This window comes from Mobula birostris, chromosome 5 (genome assembly GCF_030028105.1).
Source record: "Mobula birostris isolate sMobBir1 chromosome 5, sMobBir1.hap1, whole genome shotgun sequence".
NCBI lineage: Eukaryota > Metazoa > Chordata > Chondrichthyes > Myliobatiformes > Myliobatidae > Mobula > Mobula birostris.
Window position 1 is genome coordinate 102,021,597 of NC_092374.1, and position 15,579 is coordinate 102,037,175.

A 15,579-nucleotide genomic window follows, 5' to 3' on the forward strand; every position below is an offset into this window, starting at 1 on the left:
ATAAACAGTCGAGGTTTCAGGGCGAACCCATTCATCAGAATAGCTTGTGCTTAAGTCAGTATGGAGCCGGGCGCTCACATTTTCACCACAGATCATTTTGCGAGTGTTTGCCTGGCAGATTCCCTGCTTTCATCTCTTCCCACATTCAAAATGGGCCACTGTAAATCACACCTAGTGTCTGTGTAGATGGCGAGCAGCTCGAGAGAAAGGCAATAGGGAAACGTGGGTGAATGGAATTGATGGGACCCCTTCTACATTTAAATAATCTGGTTAATTTTTGGAAGTCCTGGAGCCACACATTCAAAAAGTAGGGGAACTCAGTGGGTCAGGCAGTACCTGTGGAGGGAAACGGTGGAGCCCTGATTCCATAGACGCTGCTCGACCCCCGGAGCTACTCCAGCTTCCACCATCGGCAGTCGGTTTCAGACATCATCTCTGCTCTGTAAAATTCTTTATTTTACTTTATTTGCCTGATTATTAACCCCCATACCCCAAGTCATTACTTATCTCCTCTGACAGATCACGATCTTGTAAATCTTTAAGCAAATGTCCTCTAGAGACCATCTTTACGGCAAGAACAGCCTGGTGTCTCCGCCGTACTTTGCGGCTGGAAGTTGAACCCCTCTCTCTGTATGCCAGGCTGCGGACTGTGTTGCACTGCTGGTGCTGGGGTTTTCAGGATTAGCTCCAGCGGGGCCTGGCATCCTTTGTCTAGGAATGAATGGAGAGAGGTCCCGGGCACGTGGTCGCTACAAGAGGGAATTCCCATTGATTCCTCCGCTGGTCCATCACCATCACATGCCCATAACGGGGGGAGGGGGAAGCAAGCGAAGGGAGTGCAAGCCTTTCACCCACCCGATACCGGCACATTTTACCCACAACACGGGCACGGAATGAAACCAAAACTCCCAAGCCAGCGGCCCCGACCGGAAATCGGGCGCATCGGCGACCGCTCACACTAGCTTGAAGCCGGGCGGATGCGTTGACGTCACTTGGAGGGCGGGAGCAAAGAGATTGTGGGCGGGACGCCGACCAACCAGGAGCGGCGTGGTGTGCAGTGACGCGACGGCCGGCCAATTAGAGAGTGGCGGACGCCAGGACAGCAGGTTGGGTTGAGCCCGCGCCGAAGCGGGGATGGTATAAAAGGCGCTGCTTGGAACGCTGCAGTTCTCTCTCGACTACGGAATGTCCAGAACGGTTATGTCAGAAGACGGTGCTGACTACAGGTACCTCTCGGATAAAAGCAGTGGGATAGAATGTTTACATAAAAAGGACTAACCGCCAAAAAATCATAAAGGTTCTCTTCATGCTCTAATTGGGATCAGTTAGTGAGGGAAGGGCGGGTGGAAATTTTCTACAAAATGGCCGGCGGGGAGGATGAGCGGAGCCCATTCATTCAGCGGCAAGGGCGGCGTCCTCGTTGAATCTGTGTTTCAGAGACGTGTGGTGTGGTCGGGAGGCTGCGGGCGGGTAGATCGACTCCGTCCGGATGTCCTGCATGCCGAACCCGATGGTGCTGTCGACGAGTGCGAGGGGATGCATGGCGGCTGCCCATTGTGTCTATGGCGGCCTGGCTGGTTCGTTAATGCGGCGAAGGGAGCGGGATTGGAGGCAGAATCTGCGTTGGGGTGGCGCCGGTAGTGTGTGTGTGTGTGTGTGGGGGGGGGGTGTTGGGGGGGTCGGTGCTACACATGCGCGCGCACGGGCACCGCCCCATTGCGCCACGGACTCTGCGCAACCGGGAGCTGCATGGGGCTGCGGCTGCGCATGCGCCGTTGGAACTGCCGGACTAGGTGCCGGCCTGTTTTCCGGGTGGCCTAACGGAGGGATTGGCATGTGTTACTGAGTATGTGGGCGGAGGAGAGGAGGGCTCTGTATGTTATTATCCATTTTTTCATCAGCTTCCTGTAATTATTGCAATGCGGCTGCCTATAGTTTCAGCCTTGGCACGTGGTTGACCGGCTTCGGGCGTCAATGCATCCAATTCCGCTATACCTCTGCTAGGGCTGGTCCTGGTTTCCGAATCATCTCAGAAACCCGATAGATTGGTGTTGTGAAATGCTTTTTCTGCAGTTGCAATTGTTCATCACCATATTTCTAACCGTTCATCCTTACTTTTAGATCTAACGATCATGGCTCCCCTGACAGAATGGAACCAGAAGGAGTCATTGAGGTGAGCAAGACAGGTTTGATTTGTATGACTGCAGATTGCTTGTAGGTATTCCAGCTTTCTACCACATAGGTTAATTGTCCATTAATTGGTCCCAAGTGGGCGAGTGGTGGGTGAACCAGAATCTGGTGTTAATGTAAGGAAAGTGAAAACAGGTGGTGGATGATTGGTACAGACTTAGTGCATTGAATCTTCTGTCCTTCCCTATATCCTGAACTTTGGATGAAATGGGTATGTATTGGTTTATTGTGGTCACATCTGCTGGCTACAATGTAAAGTGTCATAGAGATCAGTTTATTACACGGTGCATTGATCTAGAGTATGGTCAAACAATAACAATGCTGAGTAAGGTGTTAGAACCCAGGCTTGTCCCATTTGAGTGTTTGGTAGCATAGCTCTGGTTGTATAATGAGCAAGTGCTTTGGCTTAGAAGGCAGGAGGGTGGTGCTACCTTTATGGTGCAACTTCAAATCAACGCTTTGAAATTTTGCTTCTGGAGTGCAGGCTAGAATGTTCCATTGTCCAGTCATTGTGCAAATTTCACTTGCGTTTCTTGTTAGCATCAAACCCAGGATTATTGTGCGCCACACTAGTTTGGAGGGGTCATGTTTTACTGAGACTGCAGCTGTAGATTGTGCAATCTGGGGTAGAGGCAGTGCTGGAGTACTTGCTCTCCAACTCTAACTGCCTCACCACCACTCAGGGCCCAAGCAGATTTCCAAAGTCTATTCATGGCATCCTCCCATGACCATCATTTCAGTTTCCCCTTGTTCCCACAGCAACGTGTCCAAACCAGCTAAACGGAATTGACCCTAACCATTTCCCTCCATGTATGCTGCCAGACCTGGCTGAGTCACCTCTTGTGTTGTACTACCTTACTGTTTATGTTTTGTAAACGGAAAATTTAACTGCCTGACTTAATAATGGATTATTTTGTTTGCAGAGTAACTGGACTGAGATTGTTGATAATTTTGACGACATGAACCTACGTGAAAACCTCCTTCGTGGAATCTATGCCTATGGGTTTGAAAAGCCATCTGCTATCCAGCAGCGAGCCATTCTTCCCTGCATCAGGGGTAGGGATTGCACTCGGTATTAAGGTAGTAGACAACTTGCCAACTTTCTGGCTGATCATAGGGGTGGGCTAGATACCAGCAGATGGGAAATGGGCTTTGGATAATGTACTTACAGTTATCCAAGTGGCCTTTGGAGTTGGGTGCACCACTGCCTTTAAGGAGTTTATACGTCCTCTCCGTGACAGTGTGGATTTCCTTCCACATTCCAAAGTCATGCAATGTTTTCGGAATTGTGACATTTGCGAGCTGCCCCACCACACCCTTGGTCTGTGTTGGTTGCTGACACAAAGGATGCATTTCACAGTTTCAGTGTAGATGCTCCTTGGTTCTGAGTCTGGCTCCTATCCCCTGTCACTGGGCAAGGAATTACCTCACACATGGTAACATTTCTTAAATCTGACTAGGGGTATAGTAATCAGTCCTCATTCATCTCAGCATATTCTGTAAATGAATGCTTGCTGATTCATGCTGTGGGCACATGATTTGATAAAAGTTGGGTTTCATTGACTGGTGTGAGCTATTTCACCACAGAGTACAACTCTAATTCTGACCTTCTCCCTCTCCAGAGTATGATGTTATTGCCCAGGCACAATCCGGGACAGGCAAGACAGCCACATTTGCCATTTCTATCTTGCAGCAGCTGGATGTGGAACTGAAGGAGACACAGGCCCTGGTCCTGGCCCCGACCAGGGAGTTGGCTCTGCAGGTAGTGTTTCCTTTCCCTTGCTCTTCCATGTGCCTTGCTTTGGTCAGTGTGGTCCTCATGTTTATGCAGTTCTTTTGTGCAAATATTTCCAATCTTTGTGATGAGTTGTTAGTCCTATGGAAAGTAATTTTGTAACATGCTCAGCTTATTCTGGCTTCTGCCCCCTTTCCAGTCCTGATTAGTTCCTCTCCGTAGATACTTCCTGACCTGCTGAGTTCCTCCAGCATATTTGTGGTTTACTCTCTCATCTGTTAGAATCTGTTTGTACATCCGTCCCAGGTCTACAATCCACAAATGCTCGTGTGTGTGTGTGTGTGTGTTTCAGATTCAGAAGGTCATAGTGGCCCTGGGAGACTACATGGGAGGCACTTGCTTCTCCTGTATTGGTGGTACCAGCATCAGGTCTGACATGCAGAAGTTTCAGTTGGAAGCACCCCACATTGTTGTGGGAACCCCAGGCCGTGTGTTCGACATGATGAACCGCCAGCACCTTTGTGAGTATATAGTTGCTAACCTCCTGATAAAATGATTAAATGTTGCTGTCAGTCTGGTAGTGAAGGCTGTATCACTCGAGCAGCTGATGCTCCTGGTTGAAGGAACATGGTCAGACCTTCTACCTTAACAATGGTAACTGGGTGGCGAGTGCAGCTTCCGTGTTAATATAGAATGTTGGTGATTAAATTCCTTCAAAGGAGAAATTGTTAAAGGTCAGGAAGTATCTGTGGAGGCAAAGGGGTAGTCAATGTTCCGGGTAGAGGCTTGGTTGACCTGAAATGTTGCCTGGTCTTGTTTGACCAGATTAGTACTGATGCAAGAAAATGTATGTTTTTTGTTTTGTTGGTCTTGCTTGCTATTGCAAACCAGTTTAGGTAGATGAATTTCTTTCTGTTTTAGCTACAAGATACATCAAGATGTTTGTTTTGGATGAAGCTGATGAGATGCTGAGCAGAGGGTTTAAGGACCAAATCTATGAAATCTTTCAAAAACTCAACACCTCCATTCAGGTATTGTCACTGTGTGTTTGTTTAGGCTAGTGGTTGCCAACCAGTCGATCACAATCTTTGAGACTTTCCCAGTAGATCTTGAAAAAAAGGGAAAAAAATACACAAATACATTATGCCTGATAAACCTTCTGATGCAAAAGCAAATTTTACCCCTGGAGCGCATATGTGAGTCATATGTAGTAACTTCTACTTTGAAAAAGGACCACTTGACAACTTCATGTCCAAAGAGACAACTTTATCTGGGACGGCAAAACCAATGCGGCAGAGGGGCTTATACGCATATGCGCAGAAAATACCGGAAGTAAAACCCTGCGACTTTGAAAACAACCTCTGTTTACAAACAGCTTTCCGTAGTGGGAGTATTGCTATATTACCATTATCCTAGTTGGTATTAATTTATTTTCATAATGCTCACATTACAACACCTAAGTTTCATTATTTCAACACGAAAAATAAATAATAAAAATTGACTGCTGTGCTCAGTGTGATGATTGGGGCTGAATACTTTCTGCTAGTTCATTAAAATTTGGTTCATAGCTACAGCCAGTCTGTGAGGTGTCTCAGTAAGACAGCTCCTGTACTTAGATTTAATCATTTTTATCTGTGAAAATGCGATTTCACACAGCTACGTTGACCTGAAGTAGGCACTGACTTTAGTGCACATGTGGTGAGATGAGGAAACTTCTCCCTGCTGACAAGCTCCCAAAAGTCACCGTCCCTTGATCTTGCTTTAAGCTTGATGTCATTTTGCAAACAATTATTTCCATTTCAATATCACTTCCAAATTACATGCTGGAATTTGGCTGCTATCTGTTCTATATCGATCGGCAGGAATGGGTTTGAAATGCAGTATTTTTCATGACGTTTAACCCCCCAAAACGCCGATCGAACTCTATTGCCCAGTTTGTCTAGGTAAGCACAGTACTGCTCAGGGCGAAAAGCATTTTTTTTTTTTTCCCTTGATGGCCAGTAACAGTTTCTCCAAGTTGGGAAAGTGTGTCAGTATTCCGTTCTTTAAGTTTGAAATCCAAACACCGAGCTTGGCCTCAATCACATTTACTGTGCTTATCATTTGGGGCAGGTGTTGGTCTTTTCCCATGTGCTCGCTGTTAAGTGCGTTTAATTTAGCCGTTAGGTCTGTCAGAAATCCTAAATCCGGTAGCCACACATCATCTGACAGTTCCTTGTGCTCCTCGTTTCTTTATCTCAGGCAGCAAGTCAACAAACCATTGCAGCACAGCGCCCTCACAAACCTCCTGACAGACTGAATATTTGAATGGGCAGTTTCCTTTGTTAGGCTGAATGTTGAATCTGCCACGTTTTTCAGGTGTTTTGTATTGGTAAACTTACTGAGACACTAGTATAAGTTTTGGAGGTATGCAAGCTAATGACACCACTGTTTTTTGTTTCCCAGTTCTTTTACATTTGGGGAATGTTGGAATTTGAAGGGAGGGAAGTGTTGTAATGTGAGCATAAGTTAATACCAATTAGGATTATGATAATATAGCAATACTCCAGCTATGGAAAACTTTGTAAACAGAGGTTGTTTCTGGGGTTGCGGGGTTTTACTACTGGTCTTTTCTGCGCATGTGTGTATAAGCCCCTCTGCCGCATTGGTTTTGCCGTCCCAGATAAAGTTGTTCCTTTGGACATGAAGTTTTCGAGTGGTCCCTTTTCCAAAGTAGAAATTACTACAAAAGGTATGAAGTATTGTAATATTCTTAAAAAAAAGACAGCTATGGTCTGTTTGTTATGCCAGTTAGTGTTTTCTTGGTTGAATTAATTTGAAAGTTTGACAAAAGCATTTTATGTAATTCGAATACAATACCAAATGAAAGGCCTCAAGTTGGAAGTACGATCTGAGCTGTTTTTTCTCTAATGGATTTAGTAGGTCGATCTTGCCTTGCTGCTATGCAGTTTGTCAGTTTCACTACTTGCACCCATCTTGGCTTTCCATTGAGCATAGATCTTGGCAGTGCAATAAAGTCTTAGCTAGAGATTTTTTTACTAACCGCCTTTCCACGCTGCTTTTCTGACTTGTCAAACTTGTGTTGTATTAGTTAGAATTGGAAGCCTGTAAGTTGATGTAGTTATTTCTAATCATATTGTCCTTTGCAAGCATCTTGCTGAAGTTGAGAGCATTGGAGGAAATCTGAGGTTCTCATCAGTGACAGCAGGATTTGTTGGGACATATATGAAAGCCCACCCATGGACATGGGAGAAGTGGACCTCTTTCTTAATGTCCAGTGCTTTGACCTGTACATATGGTGGCACATTCTCAGCAAAAACAACATTGCATTTGTGGCACCAAAGTGGAAATAGTAATTCTGAAGTGCTCTTATAAATTAGGTTGTATTGCTATCTGCTACAATGCCTTCCGATGTCCTGGAGGTGACCAAGAAGTTCATGCGTGATCCGATTCGTATCCTTGTGAAGAAGGAGGAGCTCACACTGGAGGGTATCAGGCAGTTCTACATCAACGTGGAGCGTGAGGTGAGGTCATGAGGGACTTGAGCAAACTACTGCTGTCCAGGGAGCTTTTTACTTCTGTGGCAGCTCTGTGCTGTTCTCGTCTCAGCTCCCTGGTAGAGTGACTGCCTGTATTCCACTGTGCATAACTGCTTCAGTAATTTTGCATAACTATATTGCAGGTGACATTTTCAGAAAATGCTTCAATTATAGGATGCTTGGGTTGGGGATGTTAATGTTTTGTTGATTTGATCCATGGAGACCATAAGACACAGGAACAGAATTAGGCCATTCAGCCCATTGAGTCTGCTCCACCATTCCATTGTGGCTGATCCTGAATCCCAGTCAACCTTCTTGCCATATCCTTTGATGCCCTGACTGATCAGGAAACTTAATTTCCAGCTTAAGTATACACACGGACTTGAATGCCACCGCAGTCCAGCAGAGCATTCCACAGATTCATTATTCTTGCTTAAAAAAGCACTCCTGTTCTAAAAGGTCACCTCTCATTTTTGAGGTGGTGCCCTCTAGTTCTGGATGCTCCCAACATTGGAAAGATCCTCTCCCCATCCACCCTATCTAGTCCTTCCACAACCAGTGAGTTCCATTGAGATTCTTCCCCAACCCCCCACCCCTACATTGTTCTAAATTCCAGTGAGTATAGGCCCAGGGCTTCCAACCCTTTCATTCCTGGAATCATCCTCGTGAACTTCCTCTTCATTCTCACCAAAGACAACACATCTTTTCTGACATATAGAGCCCAAAACTGTTGACAGTATGGCCTGACTAGGCATTATCTCTGCTTTTATATTTTATTCCCCTTGAAGTAAATGCCAACATTGTAATTGCTGCCTTTACTACAGACTCAACCTGTAATTTAAGTTGGGAGTTTGCATGAGGACTCCCAAACCTGATATTTGAACCTTCCCTTTTAGGTAATTCTTCACACTAATGTTCCTTTTATCAAAATGCATCATTACATTCCAATACTGTATTCCATCTGCCACTTTTTTGCCCATTATTTCAATTTATTTAAGTCCTGCTGCAATCACATTACTTCCTCAGTACTACCTACCTCTGTCATATCATCTGCAAACTTTGCCATAATCCAAGTCATTCTCAAATAATGTGAAAAGTGTGAAGTGTGGTCCCAATAGTGACCCCTGAGGAACAACACTAGCCACTGGCAACCAATCAGAAAAGGACCTATTTATTCCCACTCCTGCTGTCAGCCATTCCTCTGTTCTGCCATAGGATTTATCTTGTAAAGCAGCCTCATGTGTGGCACCTTATCAGATACCTTCTAAAAATCAAAGTAAAAGTTGCTGGTGAACGCAGCAGGCCAGGCAGCATCTATAGGAAGAGGTACAGTCAACGTTTCAGGCAGAGACCCTTTGTCAGGACATTTGCTTCCACTTTTGTCCACCCTGCTTGTTCTCGAACTGGAAGATTTGTCAGGCAAGATTTCCTTTTATGGAAACCATGCTGACTTTGATTTATTTTATCATTAGTCTCCAAGTACCACAGACCCTCATCCTTACTAACAGATTTTCCCAACCACTGTGGTTAGATTAAGTGATATATAATTTCCTTTCTTTTGCCCTGCTCCCTTCTTAAAGAGTGGAGTGACATCTTCTGGTCCAGGTGACTTTATCCACCTTAAGACGTTTTGAGTTTGCCTAGCACTTTTTTCTTCATAGTAGTAATGGCACCCACTCTTGCTCCAACACTCGCAGACCTCTAGCACACAGCTCGTGTCTTCCACAATGAAGACAGATATAAGGTTCGCATAAAGTTCATGTGACCTTTCATTGTTCCCCATTACTGCCAACATCATTAGTCAGTGGTCCACCTCTCGCCTCCCTTTTATATAACTGAAAGAAAACTTGTATCCTGCTTTATATCAGCTAGTTCGCCATCATATTTTCATCTTTTCCCTTCTTAAAGCTTTTTCAGTTGCCTTTCATTGGATTGTAAAAGCTTTCCAATCCAATTTCCCACTCACCTTTGCTACTTTATATGCCCTTTCCTTGGCTTTTGTGCAGTCCTCAACATCCCTTCCCCAGATATGGTTGCCTACCCCCTGCCATTTGAGAACTACCTCTGTGGGACATACCTGTCCTGTGCTGGGTGAGCTATTCCCAGACACTTCACCCATCTCTGCTTGTCCATCATTCTTGCCAGTATCCTCCTCCAATCCACCTGGGTAAGCTCCTTTCATGTCCCTGTAATTCTCTATTCCATTGCGATACTGACTTGTTTCTCCCTCTCAAATTGTAGTATTGTAAAGTTCAATCATATTGTGATCACTGTGTCCTGAGGGTTACTTTATGTTAAGCTCCTTGATAAACCTAATCTTATTACAAAACACCCAATCCAAGATTGCCATTCCCCTTGTATGCTCAAGCACAAACTGCTTTAAAAAGCCATCTCCTTCAACTAACTCTTTGGTTAGGAGAGAACATTGCTGGCAAAATATTATAAGGTACTTCAAGATCCCATACCAGGAAAAATATAAAGACACAAACGTGGTGTGTTGGAGAAGGTGTGGCTCCAAGGAGGCAAATCATTTCCATATTTTTTGGGATTGCCCTAAATTAAGTTTATTAATTTATTATAAGAAAGGTATTTTCAGAACATTAGTTAAGGTATTTAAGACTCAGATGCCTCTGAATTTGGAGATTCTATTTGGGGCATGTATTGTTTTTTGGAACAGAAGAAAGATATAAAGCTGCTACAGGCCATTTTAGCGGCAAGTAAGAAATCAATCACCAGAAAGTGGCTAAATCTAACTTCACCTGTATTAGAAGATTGGCATGAAATGATTTTGGAAATATTTAAAATGGAAAAGATAACTTACTCTGAGGATTCAAAAAGAAAACTATCAAATTTGGAATATATGGATTGAATTTATAACCCCAATGCAAACAGACTTTAGTTGACTCTCCTAAATGTTCATACTGCTTTCCTTATCAACATAGTAATAGTGTTAATGTAAGCTCCCTTGGTTCGAATGTTCACTTTTTTTTCTGGAAAATGTGGAATTAATACAAGTAAAGAAAAATATTTGGGGGGAAAATGATAAAATGAAGTAAATAAGTACACAGGGATTGGATAAGTATGTCTGTGGGTAGGAGCAAACATGAATGTGTAACTGAATATATAAATATATATAGATTTATACATATATTTTAAAAATGGAAAAGGTTTTACACGTAAAAAGAAAGTTTGTGTAATACTTGCGAATACCTTATCCAAATAAAAATAAAATATTAAATAAAAGCAATCTCATAGGCATTCAACAAATTCCCACTCTTGTAATCAGCATCCACCTGATTTTCCCATTCTCCTTGCTTATTGAAGTCCCCCATTACATTTACGACATTACCCGTATTACAAGGCTTTTCCAGTTCTCTTTGCAATCATGGCTACTATTTAGAGGCCGATATGATTCCCATAATGTGTGTTTTACAATTGCAGTTGCTAAAGTCCCCATGAAGTTTCAACATTCTCTGACCCTGTCACCTCTTTCTAAAGATGTAACTCCATTTCTTACCAACAGAGTTACACCATATATATGCCTGTCTTTTCAACACACAGTGTATTCTTGATAAAAGTTTGCAACTATGGCTTTCTTTCAGCCATGACAAAGCCCACAAGGTCATACTGACCAATCTCTTAACACTGACTATTCTTTGCATTTCTGGTCAGATGCTAGCTGCAATTCATTGGCTTTGTATCTGCACAATGACAATAAAGTTGAATCTTAATTGTGCCACGAGTTTGTCCACCTTATTCTGGATGCTATATTCATTAAAATACAGCACCTTCAGTCCTGCATTCTTCTCCCTTTTGAATTTTGCCTCTGGTACAATTTAACGCTTTGCTCTGTCTGCATTTGTATCAAATTGTTGACTTGTCCTTTCTTGTATTCATGTTACACCAGTCGTCTGGTAAACTGGCTGGCGCATCTTCAGCTCTATCATACTGATTCCCATCCCCCTGCCAACTCCCAACAAAGACCAATATTGGTCCCCCTTGGATACAAGACCCTTTTGAGCAGGTCACACCTGCCCCAGAATGATCCAGAAATCTGAATCTGCTCCCTGTTCCAATTCTTCAGCCACACATTTATCTGCCATTCTCACTGTCATGTGGCACAGGCATTTCTACCCTTGGTCCTGCTTCTCAGCTTCCTTCCTAACTCAAAATGGGAGTGCTTATTGTTGAGGGGGGTAGCCACAGGGGTGCTCTCCACTAGCACAGTTTCTAAGGAGCTGCATCTTGATGCACCTGGTGTAGATGTGGCCATAGACCTCCCACATCTGACACCCAGAACAGTAGACATGCCCCCTATTCTCTCAAGAGTTAAATAAGGAATAGACTTACTCACCTGTTCTCGTTCAAGTACCGTTGAGCCAGAGCCTTCCCACTCTGACTTTTATGGGGAGTGGGTTTTCAAAGCTCTTCGTTGGGCTTGTGTGGGAATGCTTCTGTGTTTGCGCAGTATTCCATTCACTGGCCTTTGCATCTATATTCTCCTTCCTAGGGGTGCATGACTTCCAGTAGTTTTGCAAAATGGGTGGGGGTGTATTAATATTTTGTTGATTTAATGTTAGTACCATTGCATAGACTTTTACATTGGTTTCCTCCTAGGAGTGGAAGCTGGACACGCTGTGTGATCTGTATGAAACTCTCACCATCACTCAAGCTGTGATATTCATCAACACCAGGAGGAAAGTGGATTGGCTCACTGAAAAAATGCTTGCCAGAGATTTCACTGTTTCTGCATTGGTAAAGATTTCATTGCACTTTCATTTCTGCTTTATCAAATATTTCCTTCACCCTGAATGAAAGGTCCTTGTATCAATTAATCTTGGCTGAGCACCCGTTAAGTGTGGTAGTCCTATTGCTTTCCTGTGACTGATCAGTTACAGTGCTGAATAGCAGTTAGCGTTCACCCAAGTCACAGACAGGGTCATAAAGAGACTTTCAAACATTAGCCTTCATTGGTCAGTATTTAGTACAGGAGCTGGGATGTTATTTTTGAATGTCACTGAGGCCAATTTTGGAGTATTGTGTTCAGTTTTGGTCACCTACCTACAGGGAAAAAAGCAATATAATCAAAAGGGTATAGAGAAGATTTACGAGGATGTTGCAGAACTTGATCTGAGTTGTAGGAAAGAGCTGAATCGGTTCAAGTTTAATTGTCATTTAATCATACACGGAATATTGCTCCGGGTCAAAGGTGCCAGCCGCCATACAGTAAAAGGCGCACAGGATAGTAAGCACGTACAAGATATCAGTGAAGTACTATTATACATTTAAAAAAACATCCAGACCTTTGTGAATGTTGCAGCGTTCTGTTGTTAAACACAATACTGCCTAGCAAACGCTGGAGTGGTGGCGGCGGGGGGGGGGGGGGCACCGACTCTGGATTGGATGTCACACTCACCATCACTGGTGGAGCGCGCTGACTCTGCCTCTCTGCTGGGTGGCTGTAAATAGGCAGCACTGTAATTTAGTCCCTGCTGTAACAAAAGGTGTGTTGGTCCCTGCCTACTGTCAGTTAATCAGTTCACTGGGTTTGCAGCAATCCACATTAACAATGTCCGAGAGGGTCTTGATCACGAGAAAGCAAGTAAGATGATCACTTGTTAGACTGTCATTGGCCTTTGCACACCAACTTTTGCAGGCAGCACTAGTGTTTCCACCAAGGAGTAATTTGCTGATGGGGTAGACCTTTTAACTTAATGATCAGCAGGGTCTTGTGATATAAAATGTATATTTACAAAGTGCCTTTGGTTGACCCTGCTGCGGTTGAAAACACCTTGACTTACGGAGGTTCGACTTTATTTCCTGGAATGTAGTAGAACAAGGGGTGATTTGATAAAGGTCAATGGATAGGATACATGTAAAGTGTCTTGCTTGAGGGACATGAGGAACCACTCCAGTGGTGAGTGTGCGGAGCTGAGCTGTTTGGCATGGACTAGGTGGGCCTGTTTCTGTGCAGTAGTGCTCTGACAGACAGCTGATGGTGTTTCCCTGCAGCACGGTGACATGGACCAAAAGGAGAGAGACCTTATTATGCGAGAGTTCCGCTCAGGATCCAGCCGTGTTCTCATTACTACTGACTTGCTGGTGAGTTTTACACAATGATTTATATCTGAGTGCTGTGCAGACATAATACACTGAATTATGTCTGCAATCATTTACACACTTGGATTTCATACTCTCACTACATGCACTGCTCTGCAAAGTACTGTGCATTTATCATTATGAAAGTTTCACTGGTAAGTTCAATGCCTTTGCACTGTATGTACAGTTGTTGCAGGTGTCTGATGGTGCTGTTTGTTTTAGGCCCGCGGGATTGATGTGCAGCAAGTGTCCCTGGTCATCAACTATGATCTACCTTCAAACCGTGAGAACTATATTCACAGGTGAGTAATCGGCTTTATCCTTGTGTTTTTGACTACTTTGATCAAGTACGTCCTTGCCCCAACCAACTGATGACCTACCTTTCTTCCTGCAGAATTGGCCGTGGAGGCCGTTTTGGGCGCAAAGGTGTGGCCATTAATCTAATCACTGAGGAAGACAGGCGGACCCTTCGTGACATTGAGTCGTTCTACAACACTACTGTGGATGAAATGCCGATGAATGTGGCTGATCTGATCTGAGTTGGTTTTGAGAAGCTGTGATTGAGGCTGTGAATGGTGACTGTTTACCTGAAATCCCAGATTCTCTCTTTTAAACTGTAGAGTGTCTCCTGGATGCTCAGAACTGATCATTGTGTACAACACTTGGTCAGCTTGAATTTGGAGGCAATCCTCGTCCTTCCTCCTTGAAAGGTTCAGACTGGTATGGGGTGGGTAAAGAAAATACTTATGGGGCCATTAAAATTTCTGGGTAAGTACCATTTTGGGCCCAGTTGTCTCTTAGATTTAGTAGCATTAGATATCCTCCATCATATAACCATTTACTTGCGGACCCGGAAGTACCTCCGATGTCTGAAGTCTGCCAACTACGTGAAGCCAGCTTACTTCAGGATAATGTATTAGATTATGCAGTGTGGGTTAGCATTATGAGAGTGTGCACTAATCATGGACGGAAAGTGTACAAATCTTGCATTCTGTATAGTATTTATTAAATGCCGTTCAATAAATTTGTATTTGTTTATGTGCAGTGTTCTGGGAATCGTCAATGAGCACCTGTGTGGAACAGAGTAGGGATTAGAATCCGTGGTATTGGAATGTGGAGTGGCTGGAGTTACTATAGCTTGCAACACTTGTGCACAGAGCATTCTCCATCTCTGATGCTGGGCATGGCTGCACATCTGTAGCCATTGATGCTAGGCTATCAGTTTGAGGCCATTTCACCACCAACTAATTTTAAAAAGAACAATTTCACTTGCCTGAGCTATGGCAAATTGCTGAGCTCAACTTTGTTGCTAGAGTGGTGTCCTGTGTCTCGTGCTTTGGATGTTGCACTTTATAAATCCATGTATTATTGAACATTAAATCTGGTAAACACCCACCAATGCTTGTTTGGTTAAATTATTTGACAAGGTGATTCCACTCATTACAATGATGCCTATCTTTGATCTATATCACATTCTGGGTCTCTTCCTTAATAGTTCAAACTGAGCTGCATACAAACATACAAGATCCTAATGAGACTTAACAGTGTTGTCAAACAAAACCTACAAAATGAGGGCTGGTTGTTTAGGCTGAATTGTAGAAATTTTCTATGGTCATGAATTCTCAGGGTGGTGGAGGCCCAATCATGGGATTTATGGTAAACTTTGAGTTTTGGGGAACTGGCAAGAATGAATAAGGTTGCCATGGTTCCTTTTTGGGGGGGGGGGGGTCCTTGAATGACAGGAAAGTTGTGTAGCAATTTGGTGTTGGTTGCCACACAGCTGCTAAAGAGCATAGCGGTCCTGAGCCAAACATGCTGAGGTTTCTGTCAATATTTCTCAAGAGACCAAGGTTCCCAAAACTTGTCTATTCTGACAGGAACACACAACAATGAAATTCTCACCTTTGAAGATTTACAACTTGTCCCAAGCCACACTTGCCGGGTCTTTTCTGATAACATTCTGATTTTGATTCTAGTTGTCTAATTATGTATAATTGTCTCAAAGCTGATGGTATC

General features: G+C 43.7%; 1 protein-coding gene and 1 non-coding gene across 2 annotated transcripts; both read left to right on the forward strand.

Annotated features, from left to right (window-relative positions):
• Window positions 1–1,122: 1,122 nt before the first annotated feature.
• On the forward strand, window positions 1,123–14,962 carry LOC140197932 (eukaryotic initiation factor 4A-I-like). The gene is made up of 11 exons (XM_072258550.1): window positions 1,123–1,226; window positions 2,122–2,173; window positions 3,114–3,246; window positions 3,813–3,952; window positions 4,278–4,446; window positions 4,847–4,956; window positions 7,306–7,449; window positions 12,082–12,219; window positions 13,477–13,566; window positions 13,786–13,865; window positions 13,958–14,962. The coding sequence occupies exons 1-11, from the start codon at window positions 1,186–1,188 to the stop codon at window positions 14,100–14,102; spliced, it is 1,242 nt and encodes a 413-aa protein (XP_072114651.1). The 5' UTR covers window positions 1,123–1,185; the 3' UTR covers window positions 14,103–14,962.
• LOC140198498 (small nucleolar RNA SNORA81) lies at window positions 7,061–7,234 on the forward strand. Its single transcript, XR_011886166.1, has one exon. It is a non-coding gene; the product is annotated as a small nucleolar RNA SNORA81 (small nucleolar RNA).
• Window positions 14,963–15,579: the final 617 nt, after the last annotated feature.

Excerpts from the sequence above, each read along its gene's own strand:
- LOC140197932 (XM_072258550.1), top strand. The coding sequence starts at position 1,186 with ATGTCCAGAACGGTTATGTCAGAAGACGGTGCTGACTACAG. Across the intron at positions 7,450-12,081 it reads ACATCAACGTGGAGCGTGAG|GAGTGGAAGCTGGACACGCT; the intron begins GTGAGGTCATGA and ends GTTTCCTCCTAG. Across the intron at positions 13,866-13,957 it reads CGTGAGAACTATATTCACAG|AATTGGCCGTGGAGGCCGTT; the intron begins GTGAGTAATCGG and ends TTCTTCCTGCAG.